General features: G+C 52.9%; 5 protein-coding genes across 5 annotated transcripts; 3 read left to right on the forward strand and 2 right to left on the reverse strand.

Annotated features, from left to right (window-relative positions):
• Window positions 1-3,385: 3,385 nt before the first annotated feature.
• Window positions 3,386-4,879, reverse strand: ARP2_2 (Arp2/3 complex subunit, actin nucleation center; the record flags this gene model as incomplete). Its single annotated transcript, XM_049362006.1, has 4 exons — window positions 3,386-3,550; window positions 3,600-4,391; window positions 4,449-4,595; window positions 4,655-4,879. The coding sequence occupies 4 exons, from the start codon at window positions 4,877-4,879 to the stop codon at window positions 3,386-3,388; spliced, it is 1,329 nt and encodes a 442-aa protein (XP_049227289.1).
• A 482-nt stretch (window positions 4,880-5,361) lies between these two features.
• Window positions 5,362-6,509, forward strand: RPL5 (60S ribosomal protein L5; the record flags this gene model as incomplete). Its single annotated transcript, XM_049362007.1, has 4 exons — window positions 5,362-5,370; window positions 5,515-5,587; window positions 5,638-5,791; window positions 5,843-6,509. The coding sequence occupies 4 exons, from the start codon at window positions 5,362-5,364 to the stop codon at window positions 6,507-6,509; spliced, it is 903 nt and encodes a 300-aa protein (XP_049227290.1).
• An 890-nt stretch (window positions 6,510-7,399) lies between these two features.
• Window positions 7,400-11,129, forward strand: J4E78_001349 (uncharacterized protein; the record flags this gene model as incomplete). The annotated part of the gene is made up of 3 exons (XM_049362008.1): window positions 7,400-7,451; window positions 7,548-10,397; window positions 10,447-11,129. The coding sequence occupies 3 exons, from the start codon at window positions 7,400-7,402 to the stop codon at window positions 11,127-11,129; spliced, it is 3,585 nt and encodes a 1,194-aa protein (XP_049227291.1).
• A 4,351-nt stretch (window positions 11,130-15,480) lies between these two features.
• J4E78_001350 (uncharacterized protein) lies at window positions 15,481-16,898 on the forward strand (the record flags this gene model as incomplete). The annotated part of the gene is made up of 4 exons (XM_049362009.1): window positions 15,481-15,772; window positions 15,897-16,205; window positions 16,269-16,365; window positions 16,421-16,898. 4 exons carry the CDS (start codon window positions 15,481-15,483, stop codon window positions 16,896-16,898), a joined length of 1,176 nt encoding a protein of 391 aa, XP_049227292.1.
• A 385-nt stretch (window positions 16,899-17,283) lies between these two features.
• Window positions 17,284-19,099, reverse strand: J4E78_001351 (uncharacterized protein; the record flags this gene model as incomplete). Its single annotated transcript, XM_049362010.1, has 3 exons — window positions 17,284-18,063; window positions 18,113-18,826; window positions 18,887-19,099. 3 exons carry the CDS (start codon window positions 19,097-19,099, stop codon window positions 17,284-17,286), a joined length of 1,707 nt encoding a protein of 568 aa, XP_049227293.1.
• Window positions 19,100-22,257: the final 3,158 nt, after the last annotated feature.

The raw sequence follows: 22,257 nt of genomic DNA on the forward strand, positions 1-22,257 counted from the left end.
TGCCGTGGTTGATTACATTAGGAAAGTGCAGGGAATCACGTTAGCGGTGGTAACAGCGACTCAGTACACGTCTGTACACACGTCCGCTGGTTTCGGCGGCTAGCAGCTGATCGCGTGTTTCAGAGAGGCGAATGTGGCCGGCGCGCGCTGGCATGCTGGGTAAAAGGATACGGGGTGGGCAAGTGGAGGGGCGTGATTTTTTAATGGGGGCGAAAGAATGGGGAAGGGAGGACATGAGTCGGGTAGGTCGGCATGCTCGGGTTGTACCTCTGGATATGGCGGAGAGGGAGGGAGGAGGTGGCAGTGTTTCTTGGGTGAGATTTGTGAGATTGTAGATCAAGGCATTCTTGCATGCATCACGGAGGCGAAAAATGATATGATGAATGGGATAGAGTTGAATTGTCATTGCTAGCTACATGAGGAAACAAAAGAAGACCCGTCATCTGCCCAGCTCGACACCAACTGGTGGAGCGCTTACAGTGAAGCTATGGACAGGCGAGATGCATGCATGCGGTACGTTTGTATACTCCGAGGATGAAAAACGCATAGTTGGGTATTTGAGAAAAAGCGATCGGGTTGCCACGCTCCAGCACTTGGAGTGTGTGGTTGAAGAAGAAGAATGTTGCGAGTCCGTGTTTGCTAGAACGAGCCGTTCCATCCGTTCTCCGTCTATTGTTTGTGTACGATTCGTGTGCTGGTTTTTTATGTTTGTTTGTAATGGTGATGAGGATGATGAACGCCGTTGATGCTCCGTGCCGTAGGTGATATAACTCCGAAATTGCTTGACGAATAGAAAGGCGTAGAGCGGCTAGTTGTTTCGGTGCCGTGCCCGAGTGCCAGTGCTTGAGTGGTGGTGTGTTTGCTTTTGCTGGTGGCGGGATAGTCAATGGCCACCAACGGAGGTTGCACGGCCAGGAGAGTACTCTCCCCTTCGACGAGCCTCCTCGCGGATGTACTTCTCAACGTGCTGGTCGGCTTCGGCACGGCTCACACCGGCGGTAAGGTAACCACCAGCGTCTTCTTCGAGTTCCAAGGGAGTGACTACCCCAGGGCTGGCGAGTGGCTCCAGACGCGGGCTGGTAGGCTTCGGTCCAAAGCCCCTGTGTTGACGGCTGGTGTTGGCGAGGAGTTGTTGTTGGTAGAGGTACATCTGTCTCTGAACCTCGTACTGCCTGTTGGATGATCGAGGCGAAGCGGGCGAGTTGGGGCTGTCAGGACCAGCAGTAGGCGTGTTTGCATGACTTGAGCCTTGGGATGAAGCGTAGTTTGCTGGGTGGAAGCGGGGCAGAGAAGGAAGCCTCAGGTGTGCAGCGGGGCCGGTGTTGCTGGACTGTCGTGGGTTCATGGCTGGGCGACGTCGAGCCTGGGAAGGAATATCGAGAGGCTGTGATCTGGGCGAGAGAGGCGAGCTGATGGCAGGCATGCTGCGGTCGGCAGTTCGAGAAGACATGTTCTGGTGAGAGGTGTCGGATCTGAAGATGACTCGCGAAAGGGAAGGCGACGTTGGCGGAGATCGCATATGACGTGTGGCGAGTATATCTCGCGTTCACCTGGAGGAAGGAAGGGTGCGGCTCCGGTGAGTTGTTATATCAACTTCTCCTGAATGACAGCGAGGAGAGGGATAATCGAAAGATGGAGTACCGTGCTTGCAGGCAGCAAAGCACAGAGCAGCGGCGGTGTCTAATATATCTAGCAGCGGGAGGGTCCAGCAGAGGCTTGGGACTTGGTGGCAGGGCTCGGGGATGGTAGCCGATCTTAATGGAAAGGTACAGCGTTGATCTTCCGCTTGAAGGCGCACCGTCGTGCGGTAATCGTTCCTGAGAGGGTAACGAGCCTGATGCACGGCTCAAGTGGACCCCGTTTCAATGTGGTGGAAGCACAGGCGCCTGCTACTGGCAGCACACCAAGCCGGTGTCTATCAGTTGCAACAGGTGGCTGCGGGCCGGTTATGGCGGAGTACAGATGGCGCGTGTGTTTTCCCGAAACCTGGGTCCACAATAAAGTAAGATGGAGCAGTGCGTCGGCTAGTCTGAGGGCGGCGCAGAGGAGGGAGGGTTGAAAGCTAATCTAACAGTGAATAGGATAACTGGTACACAGCGGCCTTTACATAGCTAGTACCGACGGAGGACAAGGCCGCTACAGCGAGGCGCGCCATGATAGCAGGCGCTATAATCTCGTCATTTCACCGCGCAGGCCTTGGTTTCGCGGTTTGGGCGGGGCGCTGAATTCCTGCCTCGCTAGCCATGCGAATCGTCCAACACGCCTAAGCAGCTTGAGCAGCTTGTTCCGTTATGACGCAGTGCAGCATGCCCGGCTCATGATTAAGACCGAACACGTGCCCGCCTTAGAATGCCCGGCGCTAAACGCGTGGTGCGAAGACAGCATTGCAAACTGCCCTCCATTGCCCTGCAGCGCCGTGGAGGGTGTGATAGGGTACCGTTGCATCTGCAGCAGAGCCCTGCGCCAGGTTGCAGCAACGTCTTTTTTCTTTCACGTCCGCGCGCGTGCTCTCCAAAGTACGGTCTGATGAGACCAAACGGTAGCGCCTACAAGACATGACACCACCACATTGCGCGCAACGCCAAGCGCATTCCACCTGTGCAGCACAACTGCGACATTCTTCGCAAAAGGGCATGCACATATTGGCTGGATGTAACGACGTGAACCGATCGTGATCCATCATGCGCCTTTTTCTCTGTCTATCCCGAAGTTCACCCTAACATCGCCGAAGAATATACGTGCGATATTATCTGGAGGGAGAGCCGCTCGCACGGTACAAAGAACGCTGCACAATCCCATATTACCCAACATGCGGAAATACCGCCTGAAGGGACAGCCGCCGAAGCCGCTCCTACACACAATTCTTCCATGGTCTACTGAGCGCTGACCGATGACGCCAGCGCACGAACTTTAATGTATGTGATGTTCTTCTAGAGAGGGTCCGGCTTTGCTCGCCGCGATGCGATGCTGTCACGTAGTTTGGCTTGGGCACCAGAGGACAGAGCTTAGCGCGGCTATCAGAGCAGTTGTTTGGGTATCACGTCAATGCGTCAACTTGCGATGGAGAAGTTGTACTGTTGTACAGCTTGGTAGATCTCCCGCGTGCGGCTCAGGTAGATGAAGCAATGCAGCCGCCGGAGGAGCTCGGCCACAATGAGTCGGCGCACGCATTAGCATGGGAATAGGCAAAAGCAATGGAGATTGAGGCTGCTTATGGAACACCGAGGTAAATCGCGGCAAACAAGACCGCTTTGAGAAGGTGTGACAGGTAGTAAATCACCAGCGACATGTCTCGGGTCACTCATACTATTCGCGGTACGCAGGTCGTGTCGTGAGATATTTGGATTTGTTGGTTGATGTATGTCGCTGTATGCTTTCCCTAGTATCATCTCGCGCCCAGCTTCTCCAGTGCCTTCGCGCCCTGTTCCTCCCACTCTGCCTTTGATATCCACATGTTCTCTTTGTCGGCCATGATATGCGCGAGCACAGCTCCACCGAGGAACACCATGTGCCTTCGCCGTGGGGGATCTTCGATGCGGACCTTGAATTTCTGTATATGTGTTAGCAGAGTTTAGCCGGCATAGTAGGTGTGTACCCACGTTGAGTCGCTCCGGGTTTCCGCCCAAGACCTTGGTGAGCCACAGCTGCTTGAGCTCCTTCTCTAGCCGACTTGGCAGACCTGGGTACATGCTGCTACCGCCACTGAGCACGATGGCTTGGTATAAACTGCTCCTGACATCGACGTCGGCCGCTTGGATGGTGTTGAATAGGAACTCAGCGATACCGGGCTGCTCAACGTCCACAAGATGCGGCTGGAACAGACATTCGGGAGCCTCGAAGCGCTCGCTGCCAACCCGGATGACACGACCATCAGGTAGAGTGTAGGATTCCACCAGCACAGTTGTGTCTTCGCTAAGGCGCTGGTCCAACTCAAGATCGTATGAGACGTAGCAGAGCTTCTCCTTGATTTGACGGACGGTCTCGAAGTCGGCGGTTCGGTTGAGAGCGTAACCTCTCCGCAGGAGGAGGGCGATGAGGTTGCGGGTCACGTCGCGTCCAGCGACATCGAGACGGCGTGTGAGATGGTTTAGGACAGTGCTTTCGTATACAGGAACAATATGCGTGACACCATCTCCCGAGTCGACGACCACACCAGATGACAATCCCTGCGCGTATAGAGCTAAGACAGCCTGGATCGCCACGTATACACCTCCAAATCCGTATCGCTCGAACATGACTTCGCACATGGTCTCGCGGTTCTTGAGCGGGTTCATCGGCGGTTCGGTGAGGAGGATCTTGCGGCCGGTAGTGTCGAGCTTCATCTTGTCGTGGAAGGTGTAGTCCCAGACGTGTTGCATGTCATCCCAGCGCTTGACGATACCATTCTCCATCTACCGACAAGACAGCGTTAGCTCGGAGGCAGCGTGAGATCTCGACGATGCACATACAGGGTACGTGATCTGAAGCATTGAGCGCGCTGCCGCTGCTTCGTCACCGCACATTATGTCTTTGAGCTGGATGTCACCGCCATCTCGCTCTTCGGTTCGCAGGATGGGCCGGCCGACTATTGAGGGGAACTGGTGGTCGGGAAAGTTCTAAAGAGGGATCTGTTAGCTTTTGCCATGACCTGTCTGCCGCGTTGTATAGAACATACCTGTCCGGCGTAACCCGCCTTGAGGAAACCGGTACCGCCATCGAGGACTAATTGGAGGGTAAGTAGAGCTTCACATGTAGCTGAGGCAGCTGCGCATACCAATGGGAGCTTCAGCCATCCTGTGCAAAGCTCGAAAGGGTTGTTGGGGCTGAAGGAGTGGATGTTGGAAGCTGGCCGTAGCTCGGGGCTGCCTGCCTTGAGGTTGACGACGTTGGCGGGGCGCATGGTTGGCCAGGGGTCCGTGAGCACTCAAACGGGCATGCGAGGCTCACAACTTGAAATGCAGGCATTTGATGTCTTCAAGATTATAAGATCACTACATACAGGTAGTAGGAAGAAGATAGAAGTGATGCACACCATATAAGATATGCTACATACCGCATGGCGCTGCAGGTCTGGGGTACCAAAGAGGTTTCTTCCTCAACAGCTCATACATACGACGATTGACATCACTGCACTCGAAGATCATTCATAATCTAGGAACCCGGACACGTCTCTACAGCCACTATCTAGAACCAGCCTTGGAAGATGCTCAGGTGTGGTCACCCACCTCATGCTAGTCGCATGGTCACCCACCTGGGAACTTGGGGAAGTCGCGACTTGCGCATCGCTTAATGCATGGTCCAAGCGCCTCCTGCCCACTTCAATATCGTCGTTCTGCAACACCGAACTTTCTCTCCAGCCAGTTCAACTAACAGCAGGTCAAGATGCCTTTCGTAAGTACGCCCTGAATTGCGCCCGCAATGCACCCCTCCATTCCATTGCCATACGGCAACCCCGCTTCGACGAAAGTCGAGTGGAGTCTTTGCGAGATGCTTCGAATGCGGGTTTGAAGCGCCAATCGCTGACTCTGTCAAAAGTCCAAGCTCCAGAAGAACGATGCCTACTTCTCGCGGTACCAAGTCAAGTACAAGCGCCGCAGGCAGGGAAAGAGTACGTATCCAGTGAACTGTTCAAGCCGCGACTTCTCTGACAATCTGCAGCCGACTACTACGCCCGTAAGCGGTTGATCACCCAGGCCAAGAACAAGTACAATGCGCCCAAGTACCGCCTCGTCGTCCGTTTCACCAACAAGGACATCATCTGCCAAGTTGTCCACTCCGAGATTGGCGGTGACAAGGTCTTCATGGCTGCTTAGTACGTCCCGGCGACTCCGCTTCTGTAGACACTCGACTAACAACAATCCAGTGCCCACGAGCTCAAGGCTTACGGCATCACCCACGGTCTTACCAACTGGTCCGCCGCCTACGCCACCGGTCTTCTCCTTGCCCGCCGTGTCCTCAAGAAGCTCGAGCTTGACGAGGACTTCGTTGGTGTAGAGGAGGCTGACGGTGAGTTCACCCTCACCGAGGCCGCCGAGGTTGACGGCGAGGAGCGCCGCCCATTCAAGGTCTTCTTGGATGTCGGTCTCACCCGCACCTCCACCGGTGCCCGTGTCTTCGGTGCCATGAAGGGCTGCTCCGACGGTGGTGTCTTCGTCCCCCACTCCGAGAACCGCTTCCCCGGATACGACATGGAAGGCAAGGAGCTCGACGCCGAGACCCTCCGCAAGTACATCTTCGGTGGTCACGTCGCTGAGTACATGGAAACTCTCGCCGACGACGACGAGGAGCGCTACAAGTCTCAGTTCAGCGGCTACATCGATGACGACATCGAGGCTGACGGTCTTGAGGAGCTGTACCAGGACGCACACAAGCAGATCCGTGAGGACCCCTGGAAGAAGGAGGAGGGCGAGGCCCCCAAGAAGTCCAAGGACGAGTGGAAGGCCGAGTCGCAGAAGTACAGGAGCAAGAAGCTCACCAAGGCCGAGAAGGAGGAGCGCGTCAAGGCCAAGATCGCCGAGATCACTGCTTAGGCTGTTCCTTTCTCTTGTTCCTACTTTGTTCTATCATGACAAAAGCACGGCTCTGGCGTCTGGGGATGACATGGAAAGGATGCCTGCCTTTGCAGGATACATCTACTGTACTTAGCCTCACGACCTCAATGAGATGACGAGACGGCAAGCCGCGATTGGCTACCACAACAAGATACCCCCCAAACAATGTGCCCCTCCTGTTCAGCGTGTGTGAAGTGTTCTGAAATAGCAACATGTGACACGCGCGTGTGGTCGGTAGTGGCCGACACCACATGGCGTGCTGTCGCAGGTTTGACCATGTGGAATGACAAGCACGGGTTGCTGTTTTTGTGTGGCCATGACGGTCAGGTGTTTCAGCGGCACTGAGGGGACAGTCGGTAGTCAACGCTCTCCTCCGCGGAGGCATCAGCCAGCAGCAGAGTGAGGCATGTGGATATGTTGCGATTAGGTTCGTTTCAAGGAAGAGGGTGGACGGGTATATAGTCCATCCTCGCAGTCGATCATGATGTTCGGCAGGATTGAGTGCGCGATAGAGCTTGGTGTGGAGAGGAGAAGGAGACCCGAAGCGCAATCAGCCGACACCTTTCGTCATCGGCCGGCTCCCACAGCTTGCAGTGCACGTTCGCCATAACATCGCATCGGCCGAACTCGCACAGAGCAGCTCCCAGAAATCACGCAGCCGTCAGCCTTGAGTGCAGCGAGTCGTTGAAGTCGCACGAAACACGTTATCTGGAGAGTTTGCAGCATTTCCAATCGGCGGATTCTCGTGGAAGCAGAAACCCCGCTGACTTCCGTCCGCCTCACCGAGGCCGTCTGCAACCCTGACGCATGGCGAGAGGCCTATATACGCAATGACAGCCGTACAAACGCCCGGCGATACCGCGTCCGCCATGGAAGACATCCACGGTGTTGATGTATCATGGCTGCATCACTCGACTAGAGGTACGTGAGGCCCGCTTACCCTGCTGGGTGGAGACGTCTCGGCTTTGCGGCGCAACCCTGAGCTTGAGAGGCTACTAACATGTTGCGCCTGAGCAGACCATCACCATCGCCAGCAGGCGCCCTCGTCGCCCGGCCTGACCAGAGATGCGCCGCCCAAGACATCGTCGCATGGCGGCCTACCCGCCAGACCCCGCCACGACGAGCAGCAAAACAATGAGCCGACACCGGCGCCTGCGAGACCCGCATCGCCGCCGCGACCGCCCCCAGCTGCGGCCGCTGGCCCAACTCCTCCACAAAAGATACCGAAGCGTCCAGCGCTGCTTGGCCGCGGCAGTACCGACAAGAATGGCAGCGGCACGACGCCGCCCGACGCGAAGAACAGCTCGCGACGCAACTCGTGGATGAACAGCATCAGCTCCAAGTTCTCGTCGCAAAACTCGCCCGCCGCAACAACACACACCCAGGCCCAGGGCTCGCCCGCTGCTGCTAATGGCACAGCCAACGCGTCACCCTCGGCCAACGGCGCCCTGAACGGCATACAGGCAGCTTCGGGAGGCACTAATGGCGCCCCCGAGCCCTACATACCGCAGCAGCCTAAGAGCTCGTTCGTGGGGAACGTGTTGCGGCGCCTGTCATCCGGAACCCAGGTCGGCACCGCTGGCAAGGTCTACCCGAACGGCGGCGTGTGCCCGCGCAAGATCATGAACGTCGACCCCAACCGAGAACGATGTCTAGTCCCGGAGCTGGATCAGAACAAGTTGCGCAAGGTGGCATTCTGCGTGGACGTGGAGATTGCTGGTGGACCCAAGTACAAGGATGACGTCGAGACAGACGACAAGACCAAGCGCAAGGAAAAGAAGCTGAAAGAGCGCGGCGAGGGTGAGGCACTCAAAAACCCGGATGCCGTGGCGGAGGAAAAGGACAAAGACGGTGTGGTCTCCATCGCCCAAGAAGTCGTCGGCAACGATTCCGAGTCAAACCCAGAGGGCACAGTCGTGCACGAGGACAAGCAGGAGCCGAGCCGGAAGAAAGAGAAGAAGAAGCGATCTGAGGCTGAGCGCAAAGAGCGGAAAGAGAAGAAACGCAAGAAGGCCGAGGAGAATGGCACAATCCCCATGGAGCTTACTAGAGACGACGACAGCGCCAGCACTGAAGGCGTACCTGCTGCGACTGGAGCGCCGACCCCTCGCGCTCAAGACCGCCCGACGATCGACCCGCTGCGTATTTACCGAAGATGTTGCCAGCTCCGCGAATCTCCTATCCTCAAGCGCATTAGCGACCAACTCGCGGCACCGCGCGCATGTTCTGTTGTTCAACCGGGAGTTGTCACCTGTCTGGACCTGACAGGGTCGAGATTGCAGCTGGCTGACGTTTTGACGCTATCCGACTGGCTCGCCATCGTACCAGTGAAGAAATTATTCTTGGAGGACGCGGATCTGAATGACGAGAAGATACGGGTCATACTCGCTGGTCTCCTGGCTGCCAAGGTTCCTGAGCCGCCGAAGCGACGTGATCTATCCAACGACGGAACACAGGACGGGCTGTGCCAGCAAGGCTCATGCGCAGTCAAGAAGCTGGTTCTCAAGAACAACCCAAAGATCACCGCTGAAGGCTGGAAACACATCGCTCTGTTCCTATACATGTGCAAGTCCATCATGGCGGTCGACGTGTCGATGATACCGTTTCCCAAGTCTCGTCCGCAGGTGGCTTCCTCGCCCACGAACAGCACACAGGCGCCGTCACCCACCAAGGACGCTAAATCGGCAGATGTAGCCGAAATATTCTCCAAGGCCATTTCGGAACGACTGGGCGGTTCAGAACTTCAAGAGCTAGCCATGGCTGAATGTAACCTCACTTCGTCAAGCATCCGGAAAATCATTGACGGCTGCGTCATCAGCGGTATCACACGTCTTAGTCTGGCGACGAACGACATCGACGCCGAAGGCCTGGAACACGTCCTACACTACTTGCGCTCTGGTGTTTGTCAGGGTATTGACATTGGAGGGAACGACCTGAGATCATTGATGGACAAGATTTGCGAAAGTATCAAGGCCTGCCCGAACAGCCCACTCTGGGCGCTGTGCCTACAGGATACTAATCTCACTCCGGACGCTCTCAAGACACTTATTCCGACTCTCATCAATCTACCTTCCTTCAGATTCCTGGATCTCTCGCACAACAGAGGCCTCTTCATGGGCCAGACATCCCTGTCTCTCCTTAGGAAGTACATGCCTCAGTTCAAGGAGCTGAAACGCATACATCTCATGAATGTCGATATGAAGCCGGAAGATGCGATCGCTATCGCGGAGATTCTGCCGGATTGTCCACACATCGCACACATCAACATTCTCGAGAACCCTGAGATAACACGCGTCGCTAGTTCTACCGACGAGGAGACACAAGAAGAAGCTGCTGCGCTGTATGCATCACTCACTCTAGCGGCTAAGCTGTCCAAATCGCTCATTTGTGTCGATGTCGATATCCCAGCTCCAGAACAAGGCGAAGTCATCAAAGCTCTCGCCAAACAAGTCGTCGCATACTGCTTGCGCAACATCGAATCCATCAATGAAGTACCCGAGCTTCGAGCAGCACCTAAGGAAGTTGAGGTTCCAGACATCCTGCTGCATTTTGTCGGTACGGAAGACAATTACAAGGGTACTGACGACGTGTCAAATGCTGCAGATAATGACTACATTGTGGGAGGCACAGGAATTGCGAAGGCGCTTAGCTACTGTCTTTCACACAAAGAAAACGATCTCCGAAGGGTTTCAATGCCAGCAAGTGGCACTTCTACTCCTAGAAGCAGGAATAGGGTACCAGTGCTTGAAGAGCCAAGCAAGGCCAGAGCCATGTCCAAGGATCTTCTCGAGACTGCGCGAAACACACGGTCAAGGATTCAGCCTGCACTTATCAGAGAGGCGAAGAGTGACAATGACCTGAACTACCGTAAGTTACACAAACTTCCCAATGTGTCGATATGCTAACATCCTGACAGGTCGTTTACTTTTCCTGGACACAACACTCCAAGGCATGATCCAACGCTTCGAGGACGAATACCCAGAGACACGTCTCCAGCCATCCGATGCCGCTTCCACTACGAGCTCCAAACTCAGCAGCTCACCACCTACCTCCTTCGTACCGACACTCGAGAACAGCGTCTCAACAGACTTCACCGCCGATCAATCCGACGAAGACGAACCCTCCACCCTACGCTCACGCCACAACTCCGACGTCTCCCTCGCATCCCGCCACATGTCGCTCGAAGAAGGACGTCTACATCGCTTCGGCCACCGCGTCCGTACCGGTCTTTTCAACCCATCCCGCCCCACCACCCCTGACGTCTCCGAAAACCACGTCTCCTTCATCTCCGGTACGGCAGATGACCAAGGCCTTCCCGAACACCTTCGTACCCTGCGCGCATACTTCCAGAACTACAGCGGTGACGAGATGAGGCATATGATTGAGGGCAAAGGCTGGGAACAGGCCTTCAACAGCGTCGTGGAGAATGCGGAAGAGTTGAGGAATCTGGAGAAGGAAGACCCGGAGCAGTTTAAATTGTTCAAGGAGAGTCAGATTGCGGCGTTGAAGAATCGTAATCCTGATATTTTTGCGCCGGGCGAGAAGGGGAGGGAGAGTGTGGAGGCGGATGGTGGGGATGACTTTGCTATTGAGGATTGAGTTTTAGGGACGGGGCGTTGAGGTAGGGGTGGGAAGGCTGGGAGTATTAGGCGTGGAACTAGTGTAATATCCGAGTTCGCTGGCTTGAGCTGAGGTATAGTGGTTGAGGCGTTGAAGCGCGCTCGCCAGCAGCTCAAGTGTTCATTCTTTGTACATTTGTAACATAGAGCCGTGATGGCTAGCACAGCGTCTTCTATGGCGTCTCATTCGAATTTTCATTCTACATTACGATCACTCTAATTTCGTTTCAGACGTATACGATTGGAGATCTCTGAGCACAGCTTCTCGCCCGTTATGTGTGGATGGATGCATCTTCTCGCCCTCTATGTAAGTGTCCCGTGACGCAGTGTTGGGTATAAAAGCGTGCTCCTTCCTCCCAGATGCTTTCTTCTTCCCTCATCACACACTTCTTGCAATATTGCCAAAAAGTCAGAGGAACACCTTATGATTCTGCCGGCTGTCCTGCTCTTTCAAAACTTCATCCAGAAAGCTTGGAGATAACGTTCCCATGGTTTCTTCCTCGCCTTCCTCCGCTGTCTAACACCTACCACATCAAAAGACTATATTTAAGAGCTCATATGGCCACCAAAACTTATTTTCAAGCAACCTATGGACTTTGCTCGTTCGCAAAAAAAAAGAAGGGTGTCAACAAGAACATGAGAAGACTGCGGCTGTGCGGATCTTCGAGTAGGGATATATCAAAAGAGAAGCTACAAGTATGCCATGAGAGGTTCTCGGGTCTGAGAAAATCACGCTTGAAACCTGCATGTGCGGCTGCTCTTCTTGATTAAAATCGCCATGGAGAAGTATGATGAGAAGAGCTTCGGACCCGATCAAGCTACCAGCGAGCTAACTCAGGACGGGTATAAAAGCTGTCGTACGGCTGTTCTCTTCTTACTTCCTTCATCATCCTCCAGTCTGTTGTGGACACCAAAAATGATCCGACGCCTGTGCAATGTCCAGAGCGAGTCTGCGCTCTTTCTACACTCTCCAGAAAATCCTAACATGCGAACTGATGGACTCGGCTCTTGTGTGCGGATACGACGTCCAGGCGTGCTCTTCCCATTTTGAACACCAAAAGTACAAAACCAAGGAGTGACGCGTTATGAGCGACCTTCGGCTGCTGTTCCCAAAAACAGGTTTTGTCAGAGACATGTTGTTCTGGGTGGTGCTTTGCGACACCAAACCAGCTTCTGAAGTTTACATGGACTGTGCCGAATCCTCGAAAGAAAGTACGTATGTCGCCGAAGCAGTCTGGCCTGAACATCATTGGCTTGTCCGGCTTTCCCTGGTCTTCTCGTTGGGTATATAAACCCTCGATTTGGTTCTCTTCTTCTTCCTCATTACCTCACAGAAGAAGAAACCTTTACCAAAGATGTTTCACAACCACGAATGTCTGCGCGAGACTCTTTCCTCTCGACATAAGTCTTAAAACCAACGACAGATGCACGCATGACCTGTCCGTGCTGTTCGAGTCGGCAAAATGCGACTGCCGTTATGGATATGGGCAGAGAGGCCGAAAGAGCCGAATCGGACGCTATGGAGAGAAATCGCCGCGAATGATCAAAAGACCCATTGTCACTGCCCATGAAGTGTGGAGTGCTTTGGTGGTTTGACTTGCCCGTACACCTAAAACATAAACTCGGAATACCGATGGAGAAGACTTGTCAACGCTTCTATTGCGCACTTGCTCCCAAAACTTTCCTAGAAGATATCCATGTTGTGGGAGTCGCTTTCCCAAAATCGACACAAGATGGAGTCATGGGGTTGAGACCTTTTCCTACACTCTAAAAGATCCATATGTCGCCTTCATGTCGCTCCGCCTCAGACTCTGCCCACTCGCCATTTTGTTGTTAGCGCGAGCCGCTTATAAAAGAGTCTTGCTACCGCAAGTGCACTAAACTCTTCCTTTCCACCATCTTCAGCGAAAAGCTGGAACGCTACCAAAATAGCTGCCTTCTCGCCTTATGTTGTTCGGTGCTTTGGTTCTCTTCCCTGACCAGCACCCAAAATCAAGGATGTAGCAACACATGGTTCGCCTTTGCCAGTCGGCACATTCTTCAATATGTCAGAAAAGAAAAACTTGATACCGAATTATTCATGTTGAGGCCCAAGTGATCGGTCTTAAAGCGGTGATTGAATCGTTCATGATTTGAAGTGGACTGCGATTAAACCATGGAGAATATTTTGGGCATTCTGCAAAATTACACCACTTGAATGGAGTTTGAAAAGCCGCTAGCTCCAAAAACACCGAGTATGTAGATATAGACTGCGTCCACCAAAACATCGCTGACTAATTTCCATGTTGCGACTTCGAAATCAGCGACAACATTGATATGAACCCTTTTGGAGCACTGCGCAGGTGATGTATATACCCGAGTCGCTGATTTCCATGGATCTGAACGGTACTTCTACTTGAAGCATAGTCTGGCAAAGTCAGTGGGACTTACTATATAAGCCCAATTCTTTGCGCAGTCCTCTCTCCAACTTCAAAATCATCTTCTTTCTTTCCAAATACCAAAAACCTATCTCGACGCCCACTATGGAGCTTGCTTCTAGCTGGCGCAGTTCATGTGCTAGAATAGTGTTCTTTCTGCAGCAAAAAATCTCAGGAAACGTGTAAAATAGGAAGAAGATAGTGCCATGTTTGTTATGAATGATCTTTTGTAGCACCAGGATTAGGATTAGAGGCATGCAGGGACCTCATTCCGCTTTCACTGCTCTCCTTCTCGACACAACGAGCAACGTCCATGACATCGTATGCCTATTGCCCACCCTTCGCGCGCCTTTAGCTCTGGTCGGGACATGAATCTAGTCCGGGCTGGTTATCAAGAAGGAATCTTGGTATGCCGTACGATTGCGATAGCTTGGATAGGATTTTGTCATGGCTGGTTGAAGTGGGGATGTTGAAGCGCCGATGGGGTGTTGACAAATTCGCTGGACCGACTTGGTTGAACGTAGATCAGAACCACTGACGAAATGAACAGACAGATGAGGAATTCAAATTCAAATTGACGGTTCGTGAACGGGTCTACGCCTAGGTATAGTAGCATCAGGCACAGTCGTATTTCGTATTTCGCAAGACTCTTAGCATGGAGTAGTCGTTTGGTGGTGCTCAGGGTCTGACGAAAACACGAAATACGAAACACGAAGAACGCATCTGGTGATGGTAGTGAACGCGACTATACTTACCTTCACTGGCCTTCGGCGATTTATGCCGCGCCCAGTACATCGTTCTGGCGTCCTGGAAGACGGCCGCTAACGGGTTCTCAAATATTTAGCGACGGAAGCCGGAGTCTGGGTCCTTCAACGACTTCCTGTTTATTACGCCACCGATTGGTTTCCCTTCGTTCCAGGACGAATCAGCCACAGGCGGACATTTCTCCAGGATCTATCCGCATGCTCCAGCGCCACACTACGTTAGTGGGCTGCCTCTGGCGAGTCTCTACCACGTGAAACTCCAGGCACATACTGATTTGGACAGGGTTGACGTGCGTCCTGGAAGAAGACCCCGGATAGTGTCAGGCCGAGATGTGAGCCACCGTAGCGCGCCTCGGGGGTCCGATGGTGTACCTGATAATTGCTTTTCTGGTAGATTTTGAGCCTCAAAAGACTTTCAGGGGCCAGTGACTAGCAAAATGCATGATGATATCGTTGGGCTGCTGGGGAAAATAGCATGTTGCCCGGCTTTCCTATTGATGCCGAGTGACAGTTGAATGACGAGCGTTCAGGGTGGGAGCGGTCGAACAAGGCAACAGCAGCAGCAATAATATCATTATCAAGAGGTTTCTGACACGCCCCATCACTCAACTTCTCTGTTTGTTCCATTGCGCACCTCTAGGGTAGGTTGTAGGGTAGGAATGTAGACATTCATTCGACGGTGACGCTAGGCATTTGCCGACTGCCCAAGCCAAGGTCTCCAGCCACGTTGACCTGTCGTCATCTGGCAACTCCGACAATGTCCAATCTCTAGACTAATACCAGACTCGCGCCGGAGAACCCTCGATGCACTCATCAAAACTTTAAAGTCGTCCAGAGTACGCTCTAGACGTTCCCCAGCACGTGGCAGCGGATGTAGTTCCGATCGACGCTATATTGGCGAGATGCCGATTCCCGTCCACAGACACCATCATGATGGTGCATGTTTAAACTTCCCGCCCACAAATACCATCAAGATCGTGCATGGCCAAACTTTGTCGGAGCCAGGAACTCGGGAGCATCTCCGCAGGTGGTGTTTGAGATCCTTTAACTATGCCTCGCAGGCCAGCAGCTGTATTTTGAGCAGCACTCAGTCCAGTCTCGTGGTCGCAAACAACACTCATTTGCTACGAGAGCGCCTCCAGTACACGCCATGCTGAACGACCTTTACCGACCCGGCGTCGTGAGCGAGCCTTGGGGACCACTCATCTCACCCGATTACACAGAAGACGAGTTCACCAACCTCGATGTCCTTGTCGCTTCCATCCCATGGGCTCTCACATTGGCAAACGTCCTGCTCGCTTTGTGGCAGATCTACCACCAAACCAAATTGGCAAAAACCCCGGTCCGAAGTCCTTATTTATGGATGGCCTGGTTGGAGCTGGGGGCTTGTTTCGCGTTGGGTCTTGTTGGCTACCTGCATGTGCTAAAACACATTCCAGCGAGTGAGTATCATCCATGCCCTCGAAAAGACAGTGCTGATATTTTGCAGGCTTTGCTTTCTACTTTGGAATTTGTAAGTTGCATTTACCGAATTTATCCTTCCACTATTATACTAATGCTGCATAGTGGCCTGCTGGAGCTTCCAGGTCATGCTTCTTTTCCAGATTATCGTCAACCGCATCAGAGTTATTGATGTGAACCGCAAGCACGGTGACCATATCTTTATCGCAGTAACTGTCTACATCACGGTAGTGATCATCAGTGGCTTCATTATCTGGATCCCAGCCCGGATGCAAATTAGCCACTATTGGGAGTTCATCTCAGCGGCTTGGGATCGCACTGAGAAGTGCCTATTCCTCATTATCGATTTGGCACTCAACTGGTACTTCTTGAGAATGGTGAAGAACAATTTGATCCGCAACGGTCTCACAAAGTGTAAGCCAGTTCATGCGAATGTTATACTACAAGGTTAGCGCTGACAGTTATACTTACATGCAGACAACAAAATCGTTCAATTCAACCAGCGCATCATCGTTCTGTCGATTCTAATGGATGTTATGCTTATCGCCGCTACCGCTATACCCAAAGCCTTTGTGTAAGTCACTCTTCATCATTGCGTCTAGTCCTATCTTAACGATTTGCCATCTCAGCTACGTTCAATTCCATTCGCTGTGCTACCTCGTCAAACTCAACATCGAAATGGCCATGGCCAACCTGATCAGACGCATCGCCATCTCGAACTTCAACCGCACTGGTGCAGTACACGAGTTCAAGGACCCATCCACCCATGCATCGGAACCTTATAGCAATACTTTCGCCTCCACCCGGGGCAGCGTCCAGCTCGGCAACATCGGCAAGAGCGCCAATGCCTATGACTGCAACATCAAGGCCACAACACAATACACTGTGACTTCAGAGCCCAGTTTATCCCCAAAGGACAGTCGCCGGCCTTCACATGTCGAGGTGGAGATCTCGAAGGGGCACACGGACAACTATGGCGCGATGAACCGACCGGTGATTGTCATTGAAGAACCGGAAACGAAGAGCTTGGACGGCGCGACAGAGGTCGCAGAGAGTTACCATACTGACGATGAGGCTGTGCTCGTGAACAAGAGGGGCCATTGGTGATTCAGATCCTGTTGATCTCTTCGCAACACCTGCTCCAATGAGGATTGCAATACAACTCAACCTTGGAAACACTCGCATCGCGGCGAACGACCATACAGAAATACCTTCAATCGACTGGCTCTCCATGAAAACGTCCCTCGTACCAGTTGTGGCAGCTTTGAGCCTACTTTAGGGTTGCAGCATGAAGTATTTGTCCATAACTTCAATGAAACCAGTGGGTTGTGCCACCCCGAGGATGCTGGGATATGGTGTGCAGCGGATACAGGAGGAGCATTTTTGGTCATGTGATGAGGATGGCAGTGGTAAGACCATCGTGTTCTATAGTCTGACTAGAATGTCGTCTTATCTAATTGTAATGATAACGAGCGGTATCGCCAACGCATGATCATGCCCAAGTCTCATACTTTGACGAACAATATCCTACAGGTCCATGGCTCCATCGAGGACTGACATCATCGTTGTCAAACCGAACGATCGGAGATAATATTGAGTGCTTCTTGCCATACGCCGTATCGTTGAAAGTGACCATGTATCCATCACGGCGCAGAAGGTCCGAATGGCTTGACCAAGCCTCCCCAAGGATGTAGAGAAGATCTTCCACGTGCAGGTCTGGTGTCATGGGTTTGAAACCATACTTGTCCTGGATTCTCTTCACTGTATCCGGCGAATACAATCCAAATGCCTCTCCCAGTTGTATCACATCCACCGACGTTAGGACTGAGGTGGCGTGATACGATCCGCCCTTAGTTGCGCGATCACGTAGAGCAAGGAGAACGTTGACGACACCGACCGCGCCAGCTAGCATGTCGGCAACGGGAAGAGCAGGGAGCACACTGACACCGTCCTCGAATCCATAAGCTTTGCCACAGACATAAGAGCATCCAGAAGCGGCATCGGCAATCTGCTGGAATCCCGGGCGTTCTGCGTAGTAGCCGTCCGGTCCATAGGTATTGAGATCAATGTAGACGATTCCTTTGTTACGTTGCCTCGACATCTCAACCAAGTCCTGTAGCCCGAAGCCCTTCCGCTCGAGAGAGCGTAGCCTGAACGCTTGGATCATGACATCCGCATCCGCCATAAGGTCAGTCAAGGCTTGCCTGTCGTCCTCTTTCTGAAGGTCCAACGCATATGTACGTTTACCAGCGGTAAGCGTGATACTCAAAGGCTAGTGAATGTCAGATCGATGTAATTATAGAGCGTAGAGCGCCTCGTACCTGCAGATCGGGGAGGTCGGGGCTTTGAACTTTGATGACGTCCGCACCCAGGGCTGCAAGAGCCGCTCCCATTGCTGGACCAGCAATTACGCGGGCTAGCTCAACAACCTTGATGCCGGCCAACGGGCGAGCATCACCAGTCTGTGGAAAGGGTACAGGTGGCAATGCCGAAGTGCCCTTGACCTGCGCGTAGTCGATCAAAGGATGCGTAGCCAGTCGCTTGCCCATCGACGTTTCTTTCCAGTGTTGTGGTGTGAAGCAAGTCTGCCCGCAAAATCCGTTCTCCAAGTTTTTAATGTCAAGTTCAGCGGCTGAATACTTGGAGATGGTGGATTTGATCAGCTCATATGCCTCTTCTCTGGTACCAACGGGGGCTTCTCCGTCGATATCGTAGGCCTTGAAGAACGCTGGGGCGTTGAGGTTACTCATCACCTGATACCAGACGCGAGGATCCCGAGTCGGGTAGATGGCCCACGAGCGAATATACATGTGGTTCTTGCTGACGCAGCCCTTGTCAACATCCAGACTGGCTTTTGTAAGGGTGCCATCGGTCTTGACATCACCGAGTCCTTTACCGTCGATGTCGACGAGAGCTACGGTGGCAGGGTACAGACCACACTTGTCAGTGTCGATGTGAATTTTACCCGTTTGGATGCCTTTAAGTGCGCTGATCTCTTTGGCAACAATGCCGATCATGGCATGTAGAACGGCGGACTACGCAAAGAGAGTGAGCACATTGTGATTTTTGGAATTTAGGGAGGAATGAGTACGCACAAAGACCTGCGATTTCAAGGGTCCTGGGATGATGGGTAGTTCCCCCCCAGAGAATTCGACATCATTCAGGGCAGCCTCCTCGGTCGTGAAGCCAGGTGTGATACCAGCCAGGTGTTTCAGTAGCCTACTCGCATCGGCAGGCACACCAATGAAGTCGCGATCAACGAATGTTCCAGGGCCAAAGGTGTCCTTTGTCGTTTGATGCACAGCCATGACGAGGGTACAAGCGTGCTTGGAGAACGTTGATACTAGCTAAGCGGTGGAGGAAACGAAGAGAATGCTTCTCTGAGTGAGAAGTAAAAGGACGTGCAGGGAGGAAATCCGTAGACATTGATGACATTTATAGTGTATGGATGAACTGCTTTTTGAAGAAACCAGTGTGTAACGATGCCTGGAAGTCCGCAGCCAACCGTATTGGGAAGAGTAACAGTCCATTGGCTGCTGTGACTTACGCCCGTAGACGGTAGTAGCATCTTCGAACGCCGAAGTCTTGATGCCAGGTGCAGCGTCTAGGCTGCGCCTGCAGAACAGAATGTCGGCACGTTGGGTGAGGCCCGGGGGAGCCGATCGAACCACGTGAAGAGCTTTGGCCTCGGTTGGGCCTCTTTCCCGGCTCAACGTCCCATTGGCTGACGGCCAATCTTGCCTCGGCACCGCCAATTGGCTCTCATCCATGGATTGGTTGGGACGGTATTCAATCTGTTCTACTATCAAGTGATGATGATGTTTGGAGACCAAACCTTGCATGATGCAACGTGCAATGTCGTAGACTCTCTAACAGAACTCGGCCGACCTTTCGGGCGAGCCATGGGACCTCGGGAAGATCCGATGCGACACTGGTTGCAGCTCATTCGCAGGCAATACTCCTCAGTAGGTCTTTTGAGCGGATATACTATGTTGACGCTGTTGAACTTCGTGCGAAAAAGAAAGGCCTGTACTAACGCTGGTCGCAGCTTCCCGGCCCTCACCGTGTAGGCACACCATCTGAATGTACACCTCCATGTAACAGCCCGGCCGATGCGTACCAAAGTCGATTCAGTTCCTGCGATCGCATTAAAGGGACGACGGCCCCTATAAAGTAACCATCCAATCTTTCCTCACAGACCTTTGCAACCATCCTTCGCAGTCTTGGAACTCTGGTATCTTTCGAATATGTCCATTCGTACTGTCGGTATTGTTGGCACTGGCGTGATTGGAGCATCGTGGACCGGTCTCTTTCTCGCTCATGGCCTGCGTGTGATTGTTGCAGACCCGGCACCTGGCGCAGAGGAGAAACTGGCGTCCTATCTGGAGAGTATCTGGCCTGCGCTAGAGACCATGGGTCTTGATGAAAAGTAATTGCAACACTAGACTCATCCGGTGTGTCACAAGCTGATTCGAACTCTCCATCCAGCGCTTCGCTTTCGAACTACCAGTTTGTAGGCGCGACTTTAGGCAGACACTACAAAGACGTGGACTTTTTGCAAGAGGTGAGTGCATATAATCAGCTGCTCTCCAAGTTCACCAGCTAATAGGATGGCACAGAATGCGCCCGAAAGGCCAGATCTTAAAACTAAACTTCTTGCCGAGATCGACGCGGCTGTTCGACCAGATGTTGTCATCGCCTCTTCATCTTCAGGCATTCCAAGCTCGAAATTCATCAGCCAATGTCAGCACCCTGAACGAGTACTCATTGGCCACCCATTCAACCCACCTCATCTCATGCCACTTGTGGAAGTTGTCCCACATTCAAACACAAGTGCGTTAGCTGTCTCAAATGCGATGGTCTTTTACGAGTCCGTGGGACGGCGTCCTGTTCACATCAAGGAGGAAGTACCCGGCTTTGTCGCCAACCGTCTTCAAGCTGCCCTTTGTAATGAGGCATACAGCCTAGTGGCTCGTGGTATAGTCACCGCCCAGGACCTTGGTGAGTCTCTCGTTTTCCCCATGTCTTCCTTGGTTTGCTGACCACAGGTGGCCAGACGCTTGCGTTACTACTAGTCTGGGGCCTCGGTGGGCCATGGTTGGGCCATTCCTGGCGAATGCAATGGGAGGAGGCGGTGGCAGTGAAGGGTTCAAGCACCTTCTTGAGCATCTAGGACCTGCAAGCCGAGTCTGGGTTGAGGATATGCAGGAACACAAGTTCGACTGGTCACAGGATAGCATTGATGCCTTAGGTTCAAGTGTTTCCGATGAGCTTCAAGGTAAAGACGTCCAAGAGCTCGAGCAAAAGCGGGATGACGACCTCGTCAAGTTCTTCAAGATCAAGGGCGTGAGGCGTACAAGCTTCCATGGTATTGCGCTTTAATTACATCGATCCCGTAGCATGAGTACCATTTCTGTCCACATCACAATTGCGCAGGCAGCAGCGACCGTGCCGCATACCTCGCCCGTCCGGTGCTAACCCAGAGGCGAAATTGCAGGGATGCCCCCCATACTAGCGTCCTAATGTGCTGGACGAACTGCTTTATTTTACTACTTGGCACGGCCTTTCCAAAAGCCAATACCTCTACCAACGTTTACTCAAACTCATACGTACAAATCCACCCGAGCCACTCCTCACCTCTGCTCCCCCGACCGCTATGGAAAACATTTCAGATTTTCTCGACCACCTTTGCGAGGCGGAAGAGCATCGAGTACAGCTTCTGGTACGTTGGGGCTATACGATTTACAGAACATATTATGGCCCTGGCTCTGATGAGCAGTGGGAAAGGCTGCTGAAGAACATCACCGATGGTGTGGAACGAGGTCTCCCCAAGATGGAGGGGGCAGATAAGATGCCTGACGCTGTCGCAAAAGCAAGGGATCAGTTTCGACTTGATGCACGCTCACTTCCCACCACCTTGAACGACTTATCGATGGAAGACGTTCGTCAAGTCTATCGGGGAGGAAGTGGGGGTCAGCCGATGAGAGGGCTACAGTGTAACAACTGGCAGAACGCCATCTTCCTGTTGGCGGATGCTCAGGTGCTACAAGATCCTGATCTCAGCCTAGTTAAAGTTTTGGACGCGGACTACGACCCTATTCGTGCTGTGCCCACTAATCCACGGTATTGTTCACGGCGAAATTTTGAATGGTTGACTATCCCAACCACAGCCGTTTTGGACTTCTACAATTATGTGGACATGCCCTTCACGTTTGACGAGCTTGAAGGTCTGGCTGGGAAAGAGAGACATTGGGATCCATACGAACAGAAGTGATAGACTACATCTGTGTGCCGGAGACAGGTAAAAAAGAGAAAATGGAGTTATAGTCACTATGAGAGGGCAGTTGCAACGCTCACCAAGCGCAGGCATCCCTAGGGCAAAAGTGTATTTGAGTGAAGTGTATTAATGCAAGTCTACCAACCAATTCCACCACGACCACCGTCTTTACTGACTTCCATGTCTTGG

Source organism: Alternaria triticimaculans (genome assembly GCF_023758025.1).
Source record: "Alternaria triticimaculans strain BMP 0046 chromosome Unknown scaffold_1, whole genome shotgun sequence".
Lineage (NCBI taxonomy): Eukaryota > Fungi > Ascomycota > Dothideomycetes > Pleosporales > Pleosporaceae > Alternaria > Alternaria triticimaculans.